Consider the following 25,109-nt stretch of genomic DNA (forward strand, 5'->3'; position numbering starts at 1 on the left):
ATTCAATTCAGGAGGACGTTAGTGGAAAACCATCGGAAAGCTTGGCTCCATCTGGTGAGAAGATTGATGGACGTTAACCTTTCTCAACAGCCAGATCAGTTGCACTAGAAACTAACTAAGAATGGAGAGTTTTTGGTTAAGTCCATGTATTTGGACATTATCAATATTGGCCCTATATCCCGATCGAAACATGTTTGGAAAGTCAAAGTGCCTTTAAAAATTAAAGTGTTTATGTGGTTTGTCCATAAACAAGTCATTCTAACTAAGGACAATTTGGCAAAACGCAACTGGACAGGATCTAGAAGATGTAGCTTCTGTGATCATGATGAATCCATCAAACACCTCTTTCTTGGCTGCCCAATGGCAAAAAAATTATGGCGGTCTGTCCACATAGCATTTAATATTACTTCTCCAAATACTATCAACACGTTATTTGGGACGTGGTTAGACGGAATAGATTCAGAAACGGCGAGACATATCCGTGTAGGAGTATGTGCTTTATTATGGGCAGTTTGGAACTGCAGGAATGATTTGGTTTTTAACAGAACAACACATATTCATTTCTTGCAGGTTATATTCCGGGCCACTACACTGATCCGTATGTGGTCGCTACTCACTCCGACGGATGCCAGGGAGCGTATGGTTACTGGGTCTATCCGGTGGGAGACGGTAGCACGGGCTATTTTCAACCGGTTTGGATGACGGTCATGTAATATGATAGGTGTTTAGTTTCCTATCTTCTTTTTGCCTGCCAGTTGTGGCTATCCTGTTTTTGTGTGTTTTTGCTTTTTTTTTAGCTTTTTTTACTGTTTGAGTCCGGAAGACCTTGTTGAACCTTTTGCTTTTTAATAAGATGGCCGTATGCATCGTTCTGATGTAGAGGCCGGGGGATAACCTCCTTTTTGAAAAAAAAACATATAAGGGTCTTTTTTTATCGGGGCACATACTAGTTTTCTTTGTACCAGAAGAGAAGAGAAGAGGCGATCGATCAACCTGTATGTATGACAGGAGCCGCATTGATTGATTTGGCTAGAGACCTGGCCATGTGGCGGGTGGCGGCTGACGCAAGGCGTATTATTGTAGCAAAATACCTCTTCCCTCGCAATCTCGCATGACGTGCATGCGTGTCCAATTTGTTGGTGTACGTATGTAGAGTAAGAGTATGTATATTACTCGTATATGCATTGGTCAGTGACAAAGACCTGCAAAATACAGACCACCGTGGCATGCAGCAGACGATATCAACATCAGCCGGCCGCCGGCCGAATTCTGGCGCTAGCTTTGCCCCTGGACGTACATAGTAGTACCTACTCCTACGTACCCACGCATGGGGTTCACCGCAGCTTCGCCGGCCGGCAGTTGTACCGGCACGGCTACCCACAGTAAAGCTCAGTTGCATGAGACAGAAACTAGAGATGACTGACATAAGTCGAGGCATGCATGCTATATAGACAGGCACTCGTTCCAACGGCTACTGCCGAGGCAGGCAGTTGGGGTAGCTCTAGCATTTGTGGTAACTGAAAAAGAAACGTAAGAAGAATGCTGCGATTGCTCGAGTGGGCTTGGTTTCATTGACCCCCCGACGCCGACCTTACCATTAAATAACAAGAACCAACATTTTTTTTTGTGTGGGAAAGAACCAACATTACTTTGGCGGGTGTTGGAAACCAACCATAGCCACGTTTCGTTTCCTTTCACTTCATCCCCTTCCATTTCTCTCCCACGTTTGGCCATGCATGAGCAACAGGGAGATGAGCAATTCTATGAAGATCAAGAGCAGCTAATACGGGCGCGCGGCACCATTTATACCGGCAAATAGCTTGCGGGGTTGGATCAAAGCCGTCACCTTCACCGACGCCGGTGATATGTATGATGCGCCAGCGCCCCGCGGGCGCGGGCTGAGGCCTCCGGCGCGAGCAGAGGTGAGTAGCTCCTAGCTGATCGATTTGGAGTTCTATTTTGCGCATTCCTACAACTGATTCATTTGGTTTGGCAACGGATGAATTGGTTCGTTTGGTTTGGCAACGGTTGAATTTTCGTTTGTAGAAAATCTCTCTCTTTTCACCGTTTGCCGGCAACTGCGTATGATCATAATTATTAGAAAGTTGTTCTCTTCTTCTTTTCCACGGGAAAGGCAGCCTTTCCTCTATTATTGACTAATCGAATGTTTTTGTTCCATCCACCTTTTTCTTGCGGAAACACTTGTATTACTCAATTAACGATGTCTTTACAATCATCAGGGGAAATACCCAAGACTTCATTTGGCCCAGATCCTAGCCAAGTCATAGTCCGCCCTTCAACTCGAGCAAACCTAGCTAAACTATCACTAGCTTTATTCTGAGCTCACGAAACATGAGTAATACAAGTTTGTCTAAGACGCAATGATAGTCTTATTTCATTCACCAAGGAGGCATAAACTGAGCGATCAACTTCACCAGAAGATATCAAAGATACTGCCATACTTGACTCAGATTCAATAGCAACTGGCAGATCAGACCTTTGTATGGCTAGTGATAAACCTTCCATGATCCCACATAACTCAGCTTCAACTGCGTCTCTACATGAATATAAAGATCTGCACGCCGAGAAGATGATCTTACCCCTAGAGTCGCGAAGAATCATACTAGCTCCAGCCTCATCATTTGCCACAAATGAGCCATTCGTGTTCAATTTTACCCAACCATGGTCAACCGGCCTCCATCTAAGTTCAGAGATTGATTATTGTGGGGGAACCGTCGCACCACTTTGATGATCAAAAGATAAGAAGCCCTTGCCTTTCATCGGATCCATTTCAGAATTCGTTTGATACCTATTAGTTCATCCAAGTACCTCCTCAGAAAGCTCACAGAAGACTCCATAGCCGGCGCTGGTTTATGGTGCACTAGTTCCATCCACCTGGTAGAACAACACTCGAACATGTCGTCGTTGTCATCATTTGATCATTCGCTAAAACAAAATCAAAAGGCTTTAGCGCCAAGAATAATTAAATTCGAAACACTTTTTTGTGATATGGAGTCTTGTTTGTGAAAACATGTTTTTTGTCTGCGTACAACGCCGATTGTTGAGTTAAGTCTCACATCGGTTGTGGGGGAGGCAGGGGCGGAGCCAGGATTTGGATATGGGGGGTGGGGGGGCCAAGCCAAACCAAGCAAAAAAAAGCCAAACCAAGCAAAGAAAAAAATATCCAGTACAAAAATAATCATATAGAACAAGGTTTTGCTGAAGTGACATAAAAATATCATTACATTTCTATTAATTTAAAGTCATTAAGTCATGTCAAATTTTAGTTGATGTAAAAAACTTGCTTACCTCATGGCATCGATGGTAGTCTTAAGCCTCAATCTCGCATTAGTAGCTACTTTCTCATTTTTCTTTTCCATCATCTTGTCGATATGAGCCATACTGCTCTTGAGATCTTCATAGCACCAAACGGAATAGTTGTGAGCAGAGTCCGGGCCCCCAACATCAGTTAAAAAAGCACATGCTTTTCCATTGTTAACCTTTTTCCAGTTTCTAAAACCCTTGACCGAGAATGTATCAGACCCACATCTCCCAACAGGTTTTTTTGAGAACAGAAAGCACGGCAAACAATATGCGCTATCATTGTGTGTTGAATACTCAAGCCACCAGAAATTTGTGTACCAATCTTTTTGAAATCGACGATGGTGTTTAGACTTTTCATCAAATGGGTACTCTTCCAACTCCGGTCGATATGCTCCCTTAGATATATAAAAATGCCGAGCGTCATCTTGCTTGTCCGGTGGGAGATCCCAAATTTGACAGCGTTTACCGGGGTCTCTCTGATAAGGTGTGGTTATAACTTCTGCTTGTTCTGCAACATTTACCACGTCCGGCATATCCTGATCAGAAGCGTTAACTGGACTCGGATTTGTAACTTGCACATCCGCCTCACTAACAATTTCAGTAGGTTGAGAACTTGAAGCAACCGGCTTAAAAAAGGCATTAATCTTAATGGTGTTTGGCCCAGCTTTTCTCTTCATAGCTGCTGCCTGCAGATTGGAATGGAGTCATGGAGAATTAACATACTGTATAAGTTCGACATAATCGCAGATAGGAACAAATACAAGATAATGGATAATTAAATTAAGAAGGTGGAAGATGGGAGAGCTACTAGCGAACAGGGAACAGGGAACTCTTCATAGAATCAAAGACCATAGAATCACAAATTACACAACCAAATTACCAAAGCAAAAAAAAATCTGGAGCATCAATTCGACACGGATACAGGATGAGAATCGACTTGCTAGTTTGTGGATTGAAGCGGGACTGCAGGAAGAACTGACAAGTGCAGCAGCCATTTACCTGAATATGTGAATCAGATCGACTGATCCCTGATCGAGAATCAAGAGCAGGCAGGACTGAGAGCAGGACTGCAGGAGCCACCGAGCCAGGAGATGCGAAGAAGCACTGAAGCAGGCCTGGGTCCTCGGCAGGAGCAGCCGAGCAGAGCAGGGCAATAATGGGCGAGAAGGGCAAGAGGCGAACGGGGGCGAGGGCGTCGAAAACTGGAACGGCGGCGGCGACTAATCCCATGTATACGCTAATTATGGATGTACAGTTACGATGAAAGCTGGGAGACTAGAGCGGTAGAGCCAATGCCCATCGGCCGCTATTACTATTAGTGGGCTTTTTTTCACACGGGCCTTTGTTTTTTCTTGCTAACAATATTGACGCTGAGATAATTAGGGGGGCCAAATACATGCGTACCTGCCTATGTATCGTCAATCGTATAGTAGGTACTTCACGTTCGCTCGATCGTTTGGGGGGGGGGGGGGGGGGGGGGCAAATACATGCGTACCTGCCTATGTATCGTCAATCGTATAGTAGGTACTTCACGTTCGCTCGATCGTTGGGGTGGGGGGGAGGGGGAGGCCCTTCTCCCCCTCCCCCCACCCCACCCCATCTCCGCCACTGGGGGGAGGCACACCACAACTTATATGGGTGGGGTGTCCCGAGCTCCATCGAGCCGCCTGATTCTGAAAAGAAAAAAGAATCTTATTTTTGATTTTTCAAAATATTCTGAAGAAAAAGTACACACGGACATTTAGATGTATACTACGTTTCTGTACAGTGCCATGATCAAATACACTTTGGTGTGAGCTGTACAAAAAACCATAAACTTTTATAGTGAATAGTGGTCATACCCACTGTGCAAAGTTAGAAAGATATAAATCATGTTCATGGGTAAAAAGAATCAGAATTTTCGACACTTCGAAATACGCCTTTTGTAGTTTTAAAAAATCTGAGCTCCATGGAGCTCGGGATCCAAAAGCATTTTCTGTGGGTACCCCATCTTATCTGGCTAGTCTATTGAAGGAAGATGGCACAAGACAGACATGAAGTTTCTGCTTGCGAGCTCATATGCGCCCTCATAAACAGTAAAAAAAAATTGTAAAAAAATCTGAATTTTTTTGGGAACAATCATTGATGAATTTTGAACATGCTTGCAAATTTTCATGAAGAAACAATTAGTTTGTATATTTAAGGAAGCATTTTTGGAATTTTGTTTCTTGATAAAAATCCGCACGCATGTTCAGAATTAGCCAATGTTTGTTCCCAGAAAAATTCAGATGTTTTAATTTTTTTACTATTTTTTTATTTTACTGTTCATGAGGGTGCCTATGCGCTTGCGAGTAGAAGGGTACTTTCGGCACAAGACCTCTTATAATCTAGTGTTGCTCTCCCCGACTGGAGCTGGTTGATGGGACAAGCACTCATGTAGCAGGCCCATGACACATGTGAGTTGCAAACACTGGTTAGCGAACGAGAGATTGCATAACACCAATTACCAAACAATGTCGATATATAGTTTCCACATCACCCACCCACTACAATTTTTTTGACATACCCACTGCATTTTTTTGACATACCTACAATAACTCTTTTTTCTTTCACGTACCAACTGCAACTCCTTTTTTTCTACATGCCCACTGCAAAAAACAAATTCCACATACTCACTGGTGTTCTTAGGTCACTCCAAATAAGCATTTTTTTTGTGGCTGGTAAACTCGGACGCAGCTTTCAAAAGGAGACACCAATTGTATTTCTCAAAGAAAAAAAAGAGACAATTGTAGAGGTAACTTTTTTTTGAGCAAAATTGTAGAGGTAACTAAGAAGCCCAACGCTTGCTTGGGAGAAAAACTAACCCAAAAATCGGTTCTTAGAAGAAAGGCCGAACAATGTTTTCGGCTAGCAAGACGCTCAGCCCAGTCGACGCAATCTAATCCGCCTAATCGGCCCAACGATACCCAGTCTCTCTCGCTCGGCCTAACAAGCACGATCGTTCACTCCATTGTCTCAAAAAAAAAAATCGTTCACTCAAAAAAAAAATCACATGAACAGGTTCTTATCCATGCGTAATACTTCAGCAAGAGGCTAAGTAACGGTAATTAGGGTTAAGGTAAACCCTGACTCAGTAAAGTACGTACCGTCACAGTAATAAAAGCAACAGGTTATAAATACTACTAGGATTATCGGGCCACTACTGTCACTGCCCCTACCGCCGCCGCCGCCGCCGCCTCCTTCCCCATTTTATCTTGGTATTCGCTGCGCCTGCGTAGATGGGGAAGAGCTTCGTGCGCGTGAAGCGAAAGCTCGCGGGCGCGAAGAAAAAGCTCGTGCGCTGGAAGAAAGAGCTCATGCGCCTGAGGAACGCCGCACCGCCGGCTCCTGCCACCCAGGCAGGGGCTACCGCCACGCCTACGGCGGCCGGCCCAGCCTCAGCCACCACAACCGTTCCGGGCAATACAGCAAGCAGGTATACGACCACACAACCGGCTCACCACGCATGGCGATCGAATCAGCTTGCCCTGCTTGTCTTTTCGTGTTAGCTTATTATCGCTGGGATCTGCCACGGCTCACATGCGATCGCGTTGTTTGTGATTGATTCCCTTCCTTTTCTAAGTGATCTTTATTCATGATCTAGATTAGGAGTTTTACAATCAGTGGCAATTATATGAGCGATCTGACTCATCTGGAGCGGCACTTGTGAGCTCCACTCAGCTCGAGTGCTAGGGGAAAGTATGTCTTGTGTGCAGGAGGCAAGACAGTAGGCTGCAAACGAGTCGAGTTCGAACGAGTTGGAGTTGGCTCAGCTCAACTCATATGAAAACTCGAGCGAGCTCAAACTGAGTGAAGCTCAAAGCCGAGCTGTAGAACATGACTCGTGCTCAATTTGTAACGATCTTGAGTTGATCTCGAGCTAGTTTTAAGCTAAATGAGATGGTAAAATTCTTAAATCTATGATGATTATCCTAACTAGATAAGGCTCAACACGACATAAGAAAACACTAAAAAATATTACTCCAATCAAGACGATGATAATATAAATTTCTTCAAAGTAGTTAGACTTATTCTCTCACAATCGAAAGTCCAGTATCAAAATAAGATAATGATTCGCGACAGACACAGAATTGGGAAAACAAATCTTTTTTGAAAGAAATAAGGCCTAAATCTTCTTCGCACTTAATTAAACTTCCATATTTCTTGGTAAATAAACTAGAAAAAAATTGTGGACAAGATATATGGTAATAAATTATCTTATTTCCATTTAATACATGGCATGATCATTTAACATAATGATATCATGTCGAGCTATCGAGCTATAATCGAGCGAGCTAGTATTGACTCAAGATCGGCTTGTTTCTCGATCGAGTTTCATAAAGTGTTCAAACTCAGCTTGTTTATTTTCGAGTCAATCTCGAGTCGAGCTAAAATACGAGTGGATCTCAAGCGGCTCACGGGCCTCGAACTTTTTTAGCAGCCCTACAAGACAGAGAGTTGCAGAGCATTGGTGACGGGTTGCTCAGCTCGAGTACAAGATTAGGACCCTATGCTAGTAACGAGCTGAATCTGTGCGCGCCCGCCCTAGCCTAGGATCTAGCCTCTGGATAGACGCGAAAAGCCGCGAGATGGAGGGATTCTCGTCGTAAAAAATGCACCGATTGCGCTACCTTCAGATGGACCAAGCCATGAGAAGAGACAACGTGGCTAGGCCCTTGGCGGTGGCCAATGGGTGATCCGGAGATTGCCGTCGTGCACGACGGGAGGAACTCCTCATTGTCGGAAGGTGGTGGTGGTGGGGTGTGTGTGTGTGGGGGGGGGGGGGGGGGGGGTAGCACGCACCGCATCGTGCCAGATTTGCCGAGAGAAGGGGCACCCAGGTGACACTTACAGTTCTGATATCTTCTCACGTGAACGAACCTACTCTCGAAATAGGCTGTCGCCCGCCACTTATGAAGCAACATGGTAGGATAGAGAACATTGTTGCAAAGTAGATTTAAAAAAGAGTATAGAGTAGCCACCTGAGCACCCGAGACTACCCACTAGAAGTGATACCGTGCCTCCATGGGAAACCATCGGACAACGTTGCATCACACACACCAAGGTATTGTCGGAGAGCGCCGTCTGCCCGTTCACTCTAAGCTATAGAGCGTCGATCCTGCCTGCGGACCGAAAATGTGACAACGAAGTCATATGTATAAGATTGGAGGCAACCAAGAGTAGGCATACCCGAAGGAGCTTCATGTTAGGATCAAAGCTTTCCCGCCGATGTCAACGCGACACAATCGGGAAGGTAGATGAGCTCCATGATGAGCCAGTCCTGGGCTTTAATGATGGTTGATTCGGCTACAACTGGCTCAGTAGCACCGTCAAATGTGGTGCTCAAGTCTGCCTTTGCGATGCACTTAGAGCTGTTGCGCTCTGATCTTCCATGCTTGACTGCTTCTCACCTGGTGGAGGTGGTCCAGCATCTATATATGCGAGGTCGTTGATTCCATGTAGGGTTGGCTGATGCATGTTGGGAGATTCCTGGAGCGGGCGAAGACTGCCATGGGAAGACTCTCTCTCGAGCTGGCTCCTATCGCTGAGCTCGTTCGTGGCTATGCCGATGAGAAGGGTATGGAGCTCTATGGAAGTTTCTCCCCTCATGTTCGGTCCAATTCAACACCCGACTCTATCCTGGCCTCTATGTACCATGTCTCTGAGGACGGGGCCTTCGTCAAGATCATCACTCCGGTTCTACACGTCATGCCCGAGCTATAGGTCTTGTGTGGGGAACTTGTTTCTCCTCTGTCGGTGGATCCACCAAAGGCCGGCTTGCTTTAAATTTTGAGCCCGCTTGGGAAATTGGTCGTGGCAACGATGCCCTCTCCACCACCACTGGAGTCTAGCCAGCGCTGGCCTCAACTGTGGCCAGCGGATGGTGTCTGTGGGTGACGAGGATGGTCAAAGAGGTGCGTTGGCACCTAATTCTGAGGATCTCTTCTAGAAAGAGATTTGCAACTTGTTCGCCAGCTTAGAGGGCGTCTAGCCCTGGATCTATCAAGGCGGTTACTTGCCCCTCCTAACAGGAAAGGCTACCAAGGGCAACATCAAGATGGTGGAAAAGGATTTCAGGAGCAAAGGAAAGAAGAGTGGCACCCTAGGGAAGGCTTCCGCTGGTGTCTACTACACAACTTCTATCCTTGTAGATTTTGTTGGGCCTTCAAGCACAAAGTTTTGTAGAACAACAACAAATTTTCCTCAAGTGGATGACCTAAGGTTTATCAATCCATGAGAGATGTAGGATGAATGTATTCTCCTCTCAATAAACCCTGCAATAAGATACAATAAGTCTCTTGTGTTTCCAACGCACCAAATACAATTGTCAATTGTACGACGAAGAGATTGATAAATTTGATGGTAGATGGACAATATGGATGATGCAAATATTTTTGTATTTTCTAAACAATTAAAAACAGCAATGTACAAGATGGAAATGAGCTTTGCAATGCTTGGAAACAAGTCCTAGGGTCCATGTGTTTCACTAGTGTCAACTCCCAACATGATAACTTCATTAAAATACAAGATACAACCTCACAAAGTTCGTTTTTAATTAAATTCAGAAGGGATAATGTACTTATGACTAAGCAAACCTTTAATTTTGTCATTCTAATCTATAGGACACACCCCAACGTCACCTCAGGATGGCCCAAAGAACACACTAAAGAATCACTTGATGATCTTTATGGTTCTAAGCTTTATCCATAGAGTCACCCCAATGTCACTACGGACATCTCCAGAAATTATACTAGATATGCATCACATAATCCCATTAGCTCCTTTGTTCAAGAAAAAAATGTGAACAAGATTCAATCCATAAATGTACTCATCAAGAGAGGTACATCATACAATTCAGCAAATAATCATGCCCAAGATCATAATAGTCATGGCAATTCATAATAAGAAAGGGAGATACTTGACACATAGTTACTACCACAAACACTCAGCCTCGAAGGGGACTACTCCCGGATTGCCATGGGAGCATCAAGATTGACGTAGGGGTCGAAGATGAAGGTCCCCACTTCGGCAGAGTACTAAATCAAAGATAAAAAAATATTGCGTTAGAAATGCGAGGTAGCGGCAGCGAAAAATCAGTGATAATTAGGGTGAAGTTTTGGGAGGTATTTATGGACACTCACGCACTGGACGCCAGGAAGAGGGGACCCCAAACCCCTAGGCACCCTAGGGCTAGGGGCACCTATAGGGAGCGCCTAGGCAACGTGGGTGGCCCTTAGGTGGTGCCTTGGCCCTCTGGTTTTCTCCTGGCTTGAAACTTCGCGAACATTTATTTTTATTTTTCGGGGACTTCTTTAGTGATGTTTTCCTGAAATACCAAAGATACTAAAAACAAAACACAAGACACTAGTTTAATATGTTAGTCCAATAACATTCAATAAAAAGTATGCCCAAACTGCCTATAATTGATAGCAATATAGCATGAATCATACAAAAATTATGAATACGTTTGAGATGTATCATCTGCTACTTCTTAATGGATAATCACTCGCATGATTGTTGATGAGAAATTGGGGATGCCTCTACCCCCATAGAGTGAACCATCAATTTCCTTGTAAGTATACATTCTTTATGCCTTGAATTGTCCATAAATGGGAGCAATTCCTTCTCCTCCTCCTTGAGAAACTGTGCCAAAGATTCCTCCTACTCTTCGTGATCATTAACTTTAGTAATTGATTGAACCTCCAATGAATGTGCACTCCCTGGACCAGGCAACTCTTTTCTCCTCTCCATAAAGATCTTGCGTAATTTGGATTTTACAATATATGATTGCCACCTCAAAGAAATAAACCAGAGTTGAAGGCCCATGATAGCCCTAGAAACACGAGCATGGAGATAGATTGAAGAAGTAGGATATGTTTGGACATAATTCTAGGGGGATGCTTCAAGATTGGGTTTTGTGTTTCAGGGATTATCCATTGATTGCAAGAGGAGAACAAAAAAGCCACTGGTTTGGGTTTGGAGAGGAATAATCATTATTGTCTCCATTCTTGATAGGGAGGCATTGTTTGTGATTGTTATTTTCCTGTAATCACATGATGTACATTTCATATCCCAGATTCCCAACTAAGCTAGACAAAGAATAGATGCGGTGAGGGTTTTTAGGGGAACAAGCTTAAGGTGGTGGGGAGACGATGCGGCAATGCACACATAATATCAATTGGAGGTAGGGGGCAAGGAAGGTATGGCAGACTCGGGATCAGAGATACGAAAATCTAGTCGTTCCTCTAATAAATGCATATCCAAGATTCACCCCCTGACACACACACATAATGCACACATTATATCCACGTAGGCAACACACATGTTGTGTTGGTGGAACAATATGTAAAATAACAACCTAAATCTATGACAAAACTGCAACATATATATACAACAACTCAGAAACGAGTAAAGTTTAACAACTTACTACAAACAAGGGGTGTCACGACCAACATGGCATGGTGAACAATTTACAGTTGTGTATTGATTAAATTACAAGTTTAATGAAAATGATCATACATGGCATAAGTTCATATAGGAATCACGTACGTGCATCTATAGACTGTTAATCCAATAGCATCTATGGCTAATACTCCACCCCAAGACCACTATCCAACATGCATCTCGAAGTTAAGTAAAATAGAGTATTTCATTAAGCATGATGACATGATGTTCATAATATATTATCTTTAACCCGCGGTTAAGGGACAACTACGCAACTATCTTATTACCCTTAGTGGCAATAACACAATACAAGCCTTTTACACTGTATGTTACTGTGGTAGCTTACTTGCAAGATTAAACCCAATATTGTACACAAATCCATCTTGGATATCATTCGTAAAGTGGCTAGTGCAAGACTTATAGATTAGAGAGCTTATATGTCTATAAGTTATGCAGCAAAGAACTCATATGAATCCATGAATTAAACATGTATGAATCTGATCATAAAGTGAGATATCATCACACCTCAACAAACACACCATGAATATTACATTAGATGGATCACAATTATGTAGGGCAGTTCATGTGACCAATGTATTGAAGAACATTGGAGAGATTGCCATCTATCTACGTCTATGGGCAGATAGTCCAAAGAGGAACACTCGCATATGGACATAGTGATATCAAAGGTTAATGTAGATTTTCGCCATGATGAATCCCCCTGTCCGAGTACCGGAAAAGTCCTCCAGATTGGATGGCGATGGAACAAAGAGGTGCGACGACGTAAAAATCCTCGATAAATATAAGGGGAGTTTTTAGGCCAATATAAAGCCAGGGGCACCGATAGGCAGTGAAGCGATGTGGGAAGCTGGGCGGGTGGGGCCCACGGGTACCACCTTCCAGCACCTTGTGGAGGGGAACGTAGCAGAAATTCAAAATTTTCTACGCATCACCAAGATCAATCTATGTAGTAATCTAGCAACGAGGGAAGGGGAGTGCATCTACATACCCTTGTAGATCGGTAAGCGGAAGCGTTGCAAGAACGCGGATGAGGTAGTCGTACTCGTTGCGATTCAGATTGCGGCCGAATCCGATCTAAGCACCGAAGAACGGTGCCTCCGCGTTCAACACACGTGCAACCCGGTGACGTCTCCCATGCCTTGATCCAGCAAGGAGAGAGGGAGAGGTTGGGGAAGACTCCGTCCAGCAGCAGCACAATGGCATGGTGGTGATGGAGGAGCGTGGCACTCCAGCAGGGCTTCGCCAAGCACTGCGAGAGACGAGGAGGGAGAGGGGTAGGGCTGCGCCAAAAGAGAGGGAGACTCATGTCTATGTCAGCCCCAAAACCCCCACTATATATAGGGGAGGGGGAGGGGCTGCGCCCCCATCTAGGGTTCCCCCCCAAGGGGTGCGGCCAGCCCTAGATGCATCTAGGGGGCGGCCAAGGGGGGAGAGAGGGGGGGCGCACCACTAGGTGGGCCTTAGGCCCATCTGAGCCTAGGGTTTCCCCTTTTCCCTTCTCTCTTCGCCTTGGGCCCTGGTGGGGGGGGGGGCGGCGCACCAGCCCACCTGGGGCTGGTCCCCTCACACACTTGGCCCACGCAGCCCTCTGGGGCCAGTGGCCCCACCCGGTGGACCCCCGGGACCCTTCCGGTGGTCCCGGTACGTTACCGATAGCACACGAAACTTTTCCGGTGACCAAAACAGGACTTCCCATATATAAATCTTTACCTCCGGACCATTCCGGAACTCCTCGTGCCGTCCGGGATCTCATCCGGGACTCTGAACAACATTCGGTAACCACGTATATCTATTCCCTATAACCCTAGCGTCATCGAACCTTAAGTATGTAGACCCTATGGGTTCGGGAACCATGCAGACATGACCGAGACATTCTCCGGCCAATAACCAACAGCGGGATCTGGATACCCATGTTGGCTCCCACATGTTCCACGATGATCTCATCGGATGAACCACGATGTCGGGGATTCAATCAATCCCGTATACAATTCCCTTTGTCTACCGGTATATTACTTGCCCGAGATTCGATCGTCGGTATCCCGATACCTTGTTCAATCTCGTTACCGGCAAGTCTCTTTACTCGTTCCGTAACACATCATCCCGTGATCAACTCCTTGGTCACATTGTGCACATTATGATGATGTCCTACCGAGTGGGCCCAGAGATACCTCTCCGTTTACACGGAGTGACAAATCCCAGTCTCGATTCGTGCCAACCCAACAGACACTTTCGGAGATACCTGTAGTGCACCTTTATAGCCACCCAGTTACGTTGTGACGTTTGGTACACCCAAAGCATTCCTACGGTATCCGGGAGTTGCACAATCTCATGGTCTAAGGAAATGATACTTGACATTAGAAAAGCTCTTAGCAAACGAACTACACGATCTTGTGCTAGGCTTAGGATTGGGTCTTGTCCATCACATCATTCTCCTAATGATGTGATCCCGTTATCAACGACATCCAATGTCCATGGTCAGGAAACCGTAACCATCTATTGATCAACGAGCTAGTCAACTAGAGGCTTACTAGGGACATGGTGTTGTCTATGTATCCACACATGTATATGAGTTTCCTATCAATACAATTTTAGCATGGATAATAAACGATTATCATGAACAAGGAAATATAATAATAACCAATTTATTATTGCCTCTAGGGCATATTTCTAACAGTCTCCCACTTGCACTAGAGTCAATAATCTAGTTCACATCGCCATGTGATTAATACTCAAGAGTTTACTAGAGTCAATAATCTAGTTCACATCACCATGTGATTGTAATGAATCCAACACCCATGGGGTTTGTTCATATATCGCTTGTGAGAGAGGTTATTAGTCAACGGGTCTGAACCTTTCAGATCCGTGTGTGCTTTACGAATATCTATGTCATCTTGTAGACGCAGCTACCACGCGCTACTTGGAGCTATTCCAAATAACTGCTCTACTATACGAATCCGGTTTACTACTCAGAGTCATCCGGATTAGTGTCAAAGTTTGCATCGACGTAACCCTTTACGACGAACTCCTTTTCCACCTCCATAATCGAGAAAATTCCTTAGTCCACTAGATACTAAGGATAAGTTCGACCGCTGTCATGTGATCCATTCTCGGATCACTATTGTACCCCTTGACTAACTCATGGCAAGGCACACTTCATGTGCGGTATACAGCATAGCATACTGTAGAGCCTACGTCTAAGCATAGGGGACGACCTTCGTCCTTTCTCTCTCTTCTGCTGTGGTCAGGTCTTGAGTCTTACTCAATACTCACACCTTGTAACACAACCAAGAATTCCTTCTTTGCTGATCTATTTTGAATTCCTTCAAAAAACTTGTCACGGTATGTATTCATTTAAAAGTACTATTAAGCGTTTTTGATCTATCCTTATAGATCTTGATGCTCAATGTTCAAGTAGCTTAATCCAGGTTTTCCATTGAAAAACACTTTTCAAATAACCCTCTATGCTTTCCAGAAATTCTACATCATCTCTGATCAACAATATGTCAACAACATATACTCATCAGAAATTCTATAGTGCTCCCACTCACTTCTTTGGAAATACAAGTTTCTCATAAACTTTGTATAAACCCAAAATGTTTGATCATCTCATCAAAGCGCACATTCCAACTCCGAGATGCTTACTCCAGTCCTTAGAAGGATTGCTGGAGCATTGCATACTTGTTAGCATCTTTCAGGATTGACAAAACCTTCTGGTTGTATCACATACAACCTTTCCTCTAGAAAATCGTCGAGGAAACAGTGTTTTGACATCGTATCTGCAAGATTTCATAAATAATGCAGTAACTGCTAATATAATTCCAACAGACTCTTAGCATCGCTACGAGTGAGAAAATCTCATCGTAGTCAACTCCTTGAACTTGTCGGAAAACATGTTAATGACAAGCCGAGCTTTCTTAATGGTGACACTTACCATCATTGTCTGTCTTCCTTTTGAAATCCATCTGCACCCAACAGCCTTACGACCATGTAGATCTTCCAAAGTCTATACCTTGTTTTATACATGGATCCTCTCTCGGATTTTATGGCCTCGAGCCATTCGTCGGAATCCGGGCCCACCATCGCTTCTCCATAGCTCGTAGGACCATTCCGGAACTCCTCGTGACGTCCGGGATCTCATCCGGGACTCTGAACAACATTCGGTAACCACGTATATCTATTCCCTATAACCCTAGCGTCATCGAACCTTAAGTGTGTAGACCCTATGGGTTCGGGAACCATGCAGACATGACCGAGACATTCTCCGGCCAATAACCAACAGCGGGATCTGGATACCCATGTTGGCTCCCACATGTTCCAAGATGATCTCATCGGATGAACCACGATGTTGGGGATTCAATCAATCCCGTATACAATTCCCGTTGTCTACCGGTATATTACTTGCCCGAGATTCGATCGTCGGTATCCCGATACCTTGTTCAATCTCGTTACCGGCAAGTCTCTTTACTTGTTCCGTAACACATCATCCCGTGATCAACTCCTTGGTCACATTGTGCACATTATGATGATGTCCTACCGAGTGGGCCCAGAGATACCTCTCCGTTTACACGGAGTGACAAATCCCAGTCTCGATTCGTGCCAACCCAACAGACACTTTCGGAGATACCTGTAGTGCACCTTTATAGCCACCCAGTTACATTGTGACGTTTGGTACACCCAAAGCATTCCTACGGTATCCGGGAGTTGCACAATCTCATGGTCTAAGGAAATGATACTTGACATTAGAAAAGCTCTTAGCAAACGAACTACACGATCTTGTGCTAGGCTTAGGATTGGGTCTTGTCCATCACATCATTCTCCTAATGATGTGATCCCGTTATCAATGACATCCAATGTCCATGGTCAGGAAACCGTAACCATCTATTGATCAACGAGCTAGTCAACTAGAGGCTTACTAGGGACATGGTGTTGTCTATGTATCCACACATGTATCTGAGTTTCCTATCAATACAATTTTAGCATGGATAATAAACGATTATCATGAACAAGGAAATATAATAATAACCAATTTATTGTTGCCTCTAGGGCATATTTCTAACACCTTGTGCTTCCTAGAACCTTCTAGACTTGAAAATCACCAGCGTATTTTCCTGATTTTTTGGTCTCAGGAAAATTGTTTTCGTGAAAAGTCCAAAAACAACATAAAACAAAAACTAGAACTAGGCATTGAGTTAATAGGTTAGTCCAAAAAATAATGAAAATGGGTCAAAAACATGCATTAGTGATATTATTGTAACATGAAACAAGCAAAAAATATAGACATGTCTAGGACGTATCAACATCCCCCAAGCTTAATCCCTGCTCGTCCATAAGCGGGTAGATAATATCAAAATATTTTTTGATTGTGAATGCTACCTTAACATGAACATAATCATCTGACATAATGTCTAAAAGTTTAACTAAAAAAAGATATATAATGCAATTGTCTAGAGTTGATAATAAGCAAGTAACATTAAAACACATACAAGTAACAAGTCTTTGCTTTTCATGAATCAATCTGTTAAGTCTATGTGCCCATACCAAGGTTTTGAAAGAATGTCAATATTATATTGGGAACTTAGTATTTCTTAATGTTCATCATATAATGGCAATCTTATCATAAAACCATCCCAAGGACAACCAAGTGAATAATCACGCTTCTTTTTTGTGTCAACTATTCAACACTCACGCAATACTTGAGCGCGAGCCTCGGTCTTAACAATTAATGGAAATTTAAAATGATGATGGGGGTTCATGGGAAGTCAAAAAACGAAGAAAGTCTTGCATCAACGTAGCTAATCATTAGGCAATGGAGAGGCCTTACAATCGGTGTTAATGCAATGATTAGGGATTGTCATGCAACAGATGCACTAGAGTTATAAGTGTATGAAAGCTCTCTCTCTTTCAATGTACTAGTGGTGCGTGCATCCAACTTGCTTACTAACAAAGACCTTGGGCATTTGAAGAAGCTCATCTCTACTCCTATAAAAGATTCAGTTGGTGGTGATGGTGTGTTTGTCATCCGTCATTTCTGACCATTAGATCCATCTAACGACCGTGATGTAAGTTGTGGCCTTTCTGCAACAATATCCCACTTATCTGCTCCAATTTACAGAAAACCCCTTAGTATCTTGAAACCAACCACATTCCTCCGTTACCTCATCAAAATAGCCCAAGGAATAAATTTTGAGTGAAACATAAGATATTTTTAGTGATATATGTATATCAAAACTAGACTGTTTTCTTTCATATTTGTGAATATGTATTATTCTACTTTGGATTCGTTGCAACGCACGGGCACATTGCTAGTCATTGGAATATGCAAGTCAAGTTCTATAATGTGAAAAAAATAACTATATATCAACATGAAATACATGAAAACTCTCTAGATGAAATGTAGTGCTACTTTAAAGCACTTTATAATATCTAATAAAACAATGTGCTACTTTGAAGCACAAGTGTATATAAAAATAGGATTAGTAGTGTTGCTCTCTCTCCCTCTCCTTTTTCTCTCTGAAACCTCCTTGGTGCATCTTTTATGTATTTATTCATTTATTTTTTAATATCCTTAGAGGTAGGAGCAACACCCTATAATGACCAACAATAGACTTTGAATTTACTTAGTACTCGTTACAACTCAACTGAACAAATATATATATATATAAGGAAAATCCATCCTACCACCCGGTGGTAGTTACCCCACATGTCTCATATACTAGCATGTGGTACTATATATATATATATATATATATATACTATTTTATTATTTTAAATATGATCATATATTATATCTAAGATATTTCAAAATAAGTTACAGGAAAAAATTGCATATGAGCCCATAGTTTTTGTTATATTTGTGAAATACGTACATATTTGTATGTAAAAAAGAACATACTCAAAAAATGATACATACTACCTAAAAATTTGTATATATACTACCTAATCATTGTTATATACTACATACTACACGTATATACTCTCGGTTTCGACAGATACTACATAAAACATACAAAACGCTAGTGGTGGTAACTACCACTGCTTGTAGGAAATATTTGTCCTATATGAATATATGTATATAAACTCTAATGAATGCCTCTGGTAGTGTACCAGGATGTGTGATGATTTGGCGTAGCATATATGAAACAATGATGAACGTGGCTTTGACATAATGATATCATGCCAGCTCTATATGATAATACAAAGAAATATGACAAAGAAAAAAGATTTCTAGTCATGCAATGTTAATTAAACAATGAATGTTTTGCATGACAATATATCTTGGAGTGGCCATGAAAATGCCATAATAAGTAGGTACAGTGACTATTTTGAGGAAGATAGGTGTTTTATGTGTAGGAGAACAAGAGGAAGTCCTCCCACGGGGTTTGGATGTATCATCGGAGTATGCACCATGTATCGATGTGAGAGTGGACAATGCTCGATACCAAAGAGGCTAGCAATATTGATAAAGTGGGAGTGCATAAAATATCCCAAATACAACGTTAGTCATAATGAACTCAAATACTTATTGCAAGTGCATATCAGTCTGTTCATAAAATCCATGCAACCACCACACTCTGATGGGGATAGTTTGGTGGTGTCGAAGCCCATTGCGCGTCCCCGGCTCAACCTACGTGATTTTTCTTGTTACAATTAACCCTCAACTTGGATCTGATCTTAATACTTAGGTTCCCAAGTTATGTTGTTTAATGAAGAAGGTATGAAACAATTAACTTCAATAACATATTTGCACTAATTAGCGCAAACATTTCTATCGACATGTTCGTCTATTACTTCCTGTATATTTCTCAAAACGATTACGAAGAATCCAATTCTCAAGTTTATAACTTCTAGAAATATTTGATGCAAGTTTTATTTATACCGCCAATGCATTCATATTACTTGTAGGACCAAAGTATTAATGTCATGCCAACAACCAATTACTATTCAACTCTCCAAAAACATATAAGTTAAGCAAGAGAGTTACCTTTTCTATTAGGACTACCGCCATGCTCTAACAAGTATAAATGAAGGAAAAGAGAAATTCTATAAATGCATGTACATGTATGTTTCTTATGTAGCGTATTTATTTAGGTGTGATGATTTTTTAGACAAGCAAATAAATTAAAGACACTCCAATAACAACACATATCATCTGAACATATGAAAACATAGGTCCAATGGAGGCAACTCGATAATTGTTGTTCAAGAAAGGGGATCCCTTGGGCATCCCCAAGCTTGGACGCTTCAGAATTCTTGAAATATTTACTTGGGGTGCCTTGAGAATCCCCGATCTTGAGACTTTGCCTCTCCTTTATTCTCCTCATATCACTATCTCACTTGGGTCTTCAAAACTTAACCCACACAACTTTGCAGAACTTAATGAGATAAGTTAGTATAAACAATATTTAAATCTTAATAATCCTTGATGTAACAAACTTGTTAAGTTATACACTCTTTGTAAAGAAATATAAGAGGATTTAGCTCACTACTTTATTGATCTAAACGTTGTTATATTTCTTTACGGAGGGAGTAATCCATAATTAGCTAATATGGTAACACATTTTTAAACATCCTACCCACCAATTGGAACAATAGAAGGGAAACATATGCAATTAACGGAACTATAACAACAATCTATCAAAACATAGCAGTATGCAAAGACATAATTTTTATCCATAATTATGTTACTCCAGTAATTTTAAAAAATTATCATGTGACAGAGAACTTATCCATGTTTACTGTGAATAAATTTTAAATCATGCCCTGTTTAACCGCAACACAATAGAGAAAACTTTCTTTTTCAGCACGACCACTCACAGATTTGCAATCTTCACATGGTAAAGGCTATCCTTGGCAATTTATTAAGTAAAACGTAATAAACAATGTTGCTACAGATAGTAACAACTTTATTTTAACAAAACAAAAATAAAACTAAATATGGGTTGCCTCCCACAAGCGCTTCTCTATAATTCCTTTTATCTAGGCATAACAGTTTGTAGATAGTTTTAAGTCTTATCATCATCACTTTCCGAAGGGCAAGTGGATCTCATACTAGTTTCATAAGGTAAATTAATTTTCTTCCCTATGAAATGTTCCATCCCTTTCCTCATAGGGAATTCAATTTAATATGGACTAGGCGATTCGGTGCCGAGGCTCAGCTGCACCCGCGATGAACAGAAAATTCAAAAACAAATACTAGAAAAATTTAAAAAATCAGATTTTTTTTCATGGAAGATAATTTGGGCGTGAGGTGCGCTCCAAATTTCAGATCATTTGGACATCTGAGTAGCTCTCGGCAAAAAAGAAAAAATTGGGGTCTGGGAAAAAAGTTATTGTTCATGTATTGTTCTGGCCCAATTTGTCTTATTTTGCTGAGAGCTACTCATATGTCCAAATGATCTGAAAATTGGAGTGCACCTCACGCACCAAATTATCTTCCACGCAAAAAAAGTCGGGCGAATTTTCTCTTCATTGGGTGCAACTGAGCCTGGGCTCAGAACTGGATATTCAATTTAATATTAGCTTCTTTATATCAATAACAACACCAATAATTCTTAAGAGTCCTTCCAACACCCACGGGCACCGCCTTCCAACACCAAGAGCTTCCTCGAACCTTCTGGACCTGAAAATCACCAACATATTTTTTTTCCTAATTTTTTTGTCTCCAAAACATTATTTCCCCTAAAAGTCGAGAAACAACAGAGCAATAACTGGCACTAGGCATTGAATTAATAGGTTAGTTAAGAAGAACAATAAAGATTGATGCCAAAACTAAGCAATAATGATATAGTTGTAGCATGAAACAAGCAAAAATTATAGATATGGCTAGGACGTATCAATTGTCCATGACGCTTCCCCTATGCTACAACCCAGTCCAGTGAGTCCCCCACCTGAGTTTTACCCAAATCGCGAGTTTATCAAATCTTTGATATGGCCACAACTTTTGTGAGCCACGACCCAAGCCCATCTCACGGATGGTACTACGCTTGGCACACCGGGCCACACCTAGGTAAGACCACACCACCATCACATCACATCACATCTCTTTTATTTTATTTTCCAACTCTTTTGCAACTCACACTGCAAATGGAAAGGTAAACCATGTGACTCCTGGATCGGTCCAGGGTAAGGTACTAGGCCGAGGGGTAACCCATATAACCCTCGTATGGTTATCACGCTCACTCTTTGATTAAGTTAACAAGAACTGGAGTCCTAATAGCAACTTAAGTGAAACAACCCACCATGTTCTCCAAAATGGCCCCTCACCTTTGCCTTTAGTCATGTTAACACAATTATCTCCATAAGCACACCACAATCCACTTATGATGTGTATCTATCAACTATGATTCATCACCCAGATGGATCAGGACTCACACAAAGCATAGCTAAGAACGAGAAGAATGTAGGGCCAACATGATGATAACAACAAGCAACTCCTAATCATGCTAGGATACAAGGTAAAGTCAATATCAGGTTATAAGGATAGGCCATGCAAAGAATATGTAATATGTAATAACTACGGACAGCATAGTAGAGAATGAATGCAATTATAGCAGGGAAAGATACTACTATAATGTAGAAGACAATGGGATATCAACATGATCAAAGGAGGTTTTGCTTACCTATCACGAGTGTTTTGGCACTGGTCACATCTTGTTCGTTGCTCACGTCATCTCTAGAACCTACCCGTGAACAAGCAGAAACACTGAAAAAAGCAAATGAAGCACTTTACTACTACGATTACCAACATGATCATGATATGCAATGCATGAAATGACATGGCATGGCATATGTCTTGATTTATTAATGTTGTTGTTATTCAAACAAGCAAATTATGTGCATACTGTGGAATAAGCAGTTCAAATGAGCAATTATTTGGTTAATAGTAATGCCGGATTCCTATAGTTGATTTTGTTGTTTGGTTCTGCTTCCAACCTTTTGTTATCTTGTTTAGGTCTATATATCACTGAACTAACTGACAAAGTATGCCCTTTTTTGCTCCAGTCTTAACTCTTCTCCACAAGATGAGGTTAAGCTTAGTCTCAGATTACTACATGGTGCGCCGGAAGTAATCCTAGAGGTTGCAGGTTCGCAAGATGAAGTTACTAGGAAGATTGTGGAGATATGCTTACCTTGTATCGGCCGCCCAAAGAGGTTGGACATCATATCTCATCTCTAACAAATGATAAATGTATCCTCTTTTATTTTACAATAACAGTATGTTTTTTTGTGTGTATATGCAGTGTCCAAGACCTCAATGAATTTTTGATGAGTAATCCTATTGTGTGCTCTGCGCGGACGGGGTACATTCCAGATACAACAGCCCAGGGTAGGCTTTTGTCCCGGACCATCATTGCTGTTATATTGGAGTGTCATTCAGAACATAAAAGCTGGAATGGCGCATTGGATTCTGACCACATTCGGATCAGTAAGCCTCGGGAGTCCAAGGAGATGTTCATGATGATACTGAAAGATGGAGTGGAATTTGAAGGGGAGGCACTGCTTAGGGCTAAGGTCAATGACCTACGCAAAGCTGCCCTGATCTTCAGAAGACTCTACCAGGCCAGTGGCCATTCTCCTGTTTACGTTTTGGAGCTCATACAAGCCCTTGAAGGAGCGACTACACACTCGGTTGCGCAGCCTGCGTTCATGGAATTTTTGAGGTATCATCCCGCGATCATGGCATCCGCTGGCCGTACTAACTTTACCAAGGCGATCAACAGAGATCGTGAAAGGATCCTTGTGGGACTACCAAAACCCACTATATGTCCAAATGACTGGAGAGCACTTGTCAAATTGGAAGGCCACATGCCTATTACGGTTGTGTACCGTTATGGCCCTTATGGAAGCACGGTGGGCGAGCTTATCAGGTTTATGCGCAATGTTCTCGAGCATGGTAAGGAGCATCAAGGAGAAGATGGCAATGTCGACTATTATAATGAGCACGAGTTGGAGCTATACCTTGCCAATACGTTCCATCCGTTTCTTCCAAGCATCATGCGAACCCTGTTGGCCTTGGGAAAAATGGAAGAACCGTGAGCACACCGTCCTCAAATTTCAACTTGTATTTCTTTCAATTACTCCAGTTGTTTGGTCTACTAAAAGCTCCTTCCTAGTTGCCTGCCTTATATTTACACGTCAGTAATTATCAATCACATTCATGACTTTCTTTTCTTCTAATAGTAACTTCTTCTTTTTTGTGTATAGCTGTGGACGCGCAGCCTGGTCTTCTTACAAATTATTTGTCTAAATAATTCGAACGAATTGGATCCATGGTCGAAGTGATCACTGCGAGAGGAGGTATGTATAATGTATTAACCATTATTTTGCAAGCAAAGTTTCCAGATTTACTATCATGCTTGATCGGCGGTAGCTATATATATTGCTTGGAATCTAGAACTGCAATTTGTTCATATAGTATGTCCCCTTGAGTATTGGAGAACCGAAACATTTTGGGTATGCTTTTATAATTATTCCTCTCGAAACTGGCACTGTTTACCTCATTTGTTGATTATGCTCACTAAATCGCATGCTCTTGTGGTTTTTCAGGTTATGTTTTTTGCATGGGGCTGTAAGAGGTTGCAGTTCCTTCAACAAGTTTTGATCGTGGGCGATGTGTTGAACTAAGATTTACCAGAGAAACTAAGGCGCTCAATTGAACCATAATTTTGAGGCGCGTGAAATAGATTGAATGCCATTTTATTAATAAGGAAAAATAAAGCATACTATAACCATGCATGCATTTTGTACCTTTTCTTTCTTTATTTTTGGGATCAGATTCTCTTTCTTTTCTAGCAGAAATAAACTTGTATTACTCAAGCATCATGGTTACAATTAGACCTGATCATACTCCGGGCTTGGCTTGACAAAGCACGAAGTGGAAATCCCAAGCCCGAGCACAGCCTGACCCAAAACATGTGAACAATGCAATTTCTTAATTAAAATAATTATAACCCCTCAAAAAATGAAAAAAAAATTGGGGTATTTTAATATGATAGTATACCTATTTTTGAATTAAAATAATGATAATGCTCCATCTACGAACAGGCTACGTAAAGTAACGTAATCTTCCTAACTATAATCCTCTCCCCCCCCCTATTTCAACTGGGGTGGGCCCCAGCCACTAATCCTCATCCAATTAACTACCTTCACATCAACCTTTACGTAAAATCCTCATGTAAGTTTACGTGGGTCTAGCATCACTCTTAAAATAATTATTTTAGTGGCATTCGCTCTTTCAGCCCGGGCTTCAGCCGGAAAAGCTAAGACCAAGCCCAGCCCGGATGTCGGGCTTTCGTGCTCGG

The 25,109-nt window shown here is 42.1% G+C and overlaps 2 protein-coding genes across 2 annotated transcripts; one reads left to right on the top strand and one right to left on the bottom strand.

Moving 5' to 3' along the window:
- Window positions 1-3,513: 3,513 nt before the first annotated feature.
- LOC123055927 (uncharacterized) lies at window positions 3,514-4,554 on the bottom strand. The gene is made up of 3 exons (XM_044479733.1): window positions 4,324-4,554; window positions 3,791-4,010; window positions 3,514-3,521 (listed from the first exon to the last, which is right to left on the bottom strand). The coding sequence occupies exons 1-3, from the start codon at window positions 4,552-4,554 to the stop codon at window positions 3,514-3,516; spliced, it is 459 nt and encodes a 152-aa protein (XP_044335668.1).
- Window positions 4,555-6,581: 2,027 nt separating this feature from the next.
- LOC123055928 (uncharacterized) lies at window positions 6,582-24,540 on the top strand. Its single transcript, XM_044479735.1, has 5 exons — window positions 6,582-6,778; window positions 22,810-22,959; window positions 23,049-23,840; window positions 24,013-24,105; window positions 24,355-24,540. Exons 1-4 carry the CDS (start codon window positions 6,582-6,584, stop codon window positions 24,053-24,055), a joined length of 1,182 nt encoding a protein of 393 aa, XP_044335670.1. The 3' UTR covers window positions 24,056-24,105; window positions 24,355-24,540.
- Window positions 24,541-25,109: the final 569 nt, after the last annotated feature.

Source organism: Triticum aestivum, chromosome 2D (genome assembly GCF_018294505.1).
Source record: "Triticum aestivum cultivar Chinese Spring chromosome 2D, IWGSC CS RefSeq v2.1, whole genome shotgun sequence".
NCBI lineage: Eukaryota > Viridiplantae > Streptophyta > Magnoliopsida > Poales > Poaceae > Triticum > Triticum aestivum.

What these genes read in the sequence shown, in the direction of transcription:
- LOC123055927 (XM_044479733.1), bottom strand. Translation starts at nt 4,554, where the DNA reads ATGGGATTAGTCGCCGCCGCCGTTCCAGTTTTCGACGCCCTCGCCCCC. An exon ending in GATCTGATTCACATATTCAG is followed by an intron (nt 4,011 to 4,323) that starts GTAAATGGCTGC and finishes TCCAATCTGCAG; the next exon opens with GCAGCAGCTATGAAGAGAAA.
- LOC123055928 (XM_044479735.1), top strand. Translation starts at nt 6,582, where the DNA reads ATGGGGAAGAGCTTCGTGCGCGTGAAGCGAAAGCTCGCGGGCGCGAAG. An exon ending in CCGGGCAATACAGCAAGCAG is followed by an intron (nt 6,779 to 22,809) that starts GTATACGACCAC and finishes TTTTTGCTCCAG; the next exon opens with TCTTAACTCTTCTCCACAAG. An exon ending in TTGGGAAAAATGGAAGAACC is followed by an intron (nt 23,841 to 24,012) that starts GTGAGCACACCG and finishes TTTTGTGTATAG; the next exon opens with CTGTGGACGCGCAGCCTGGT.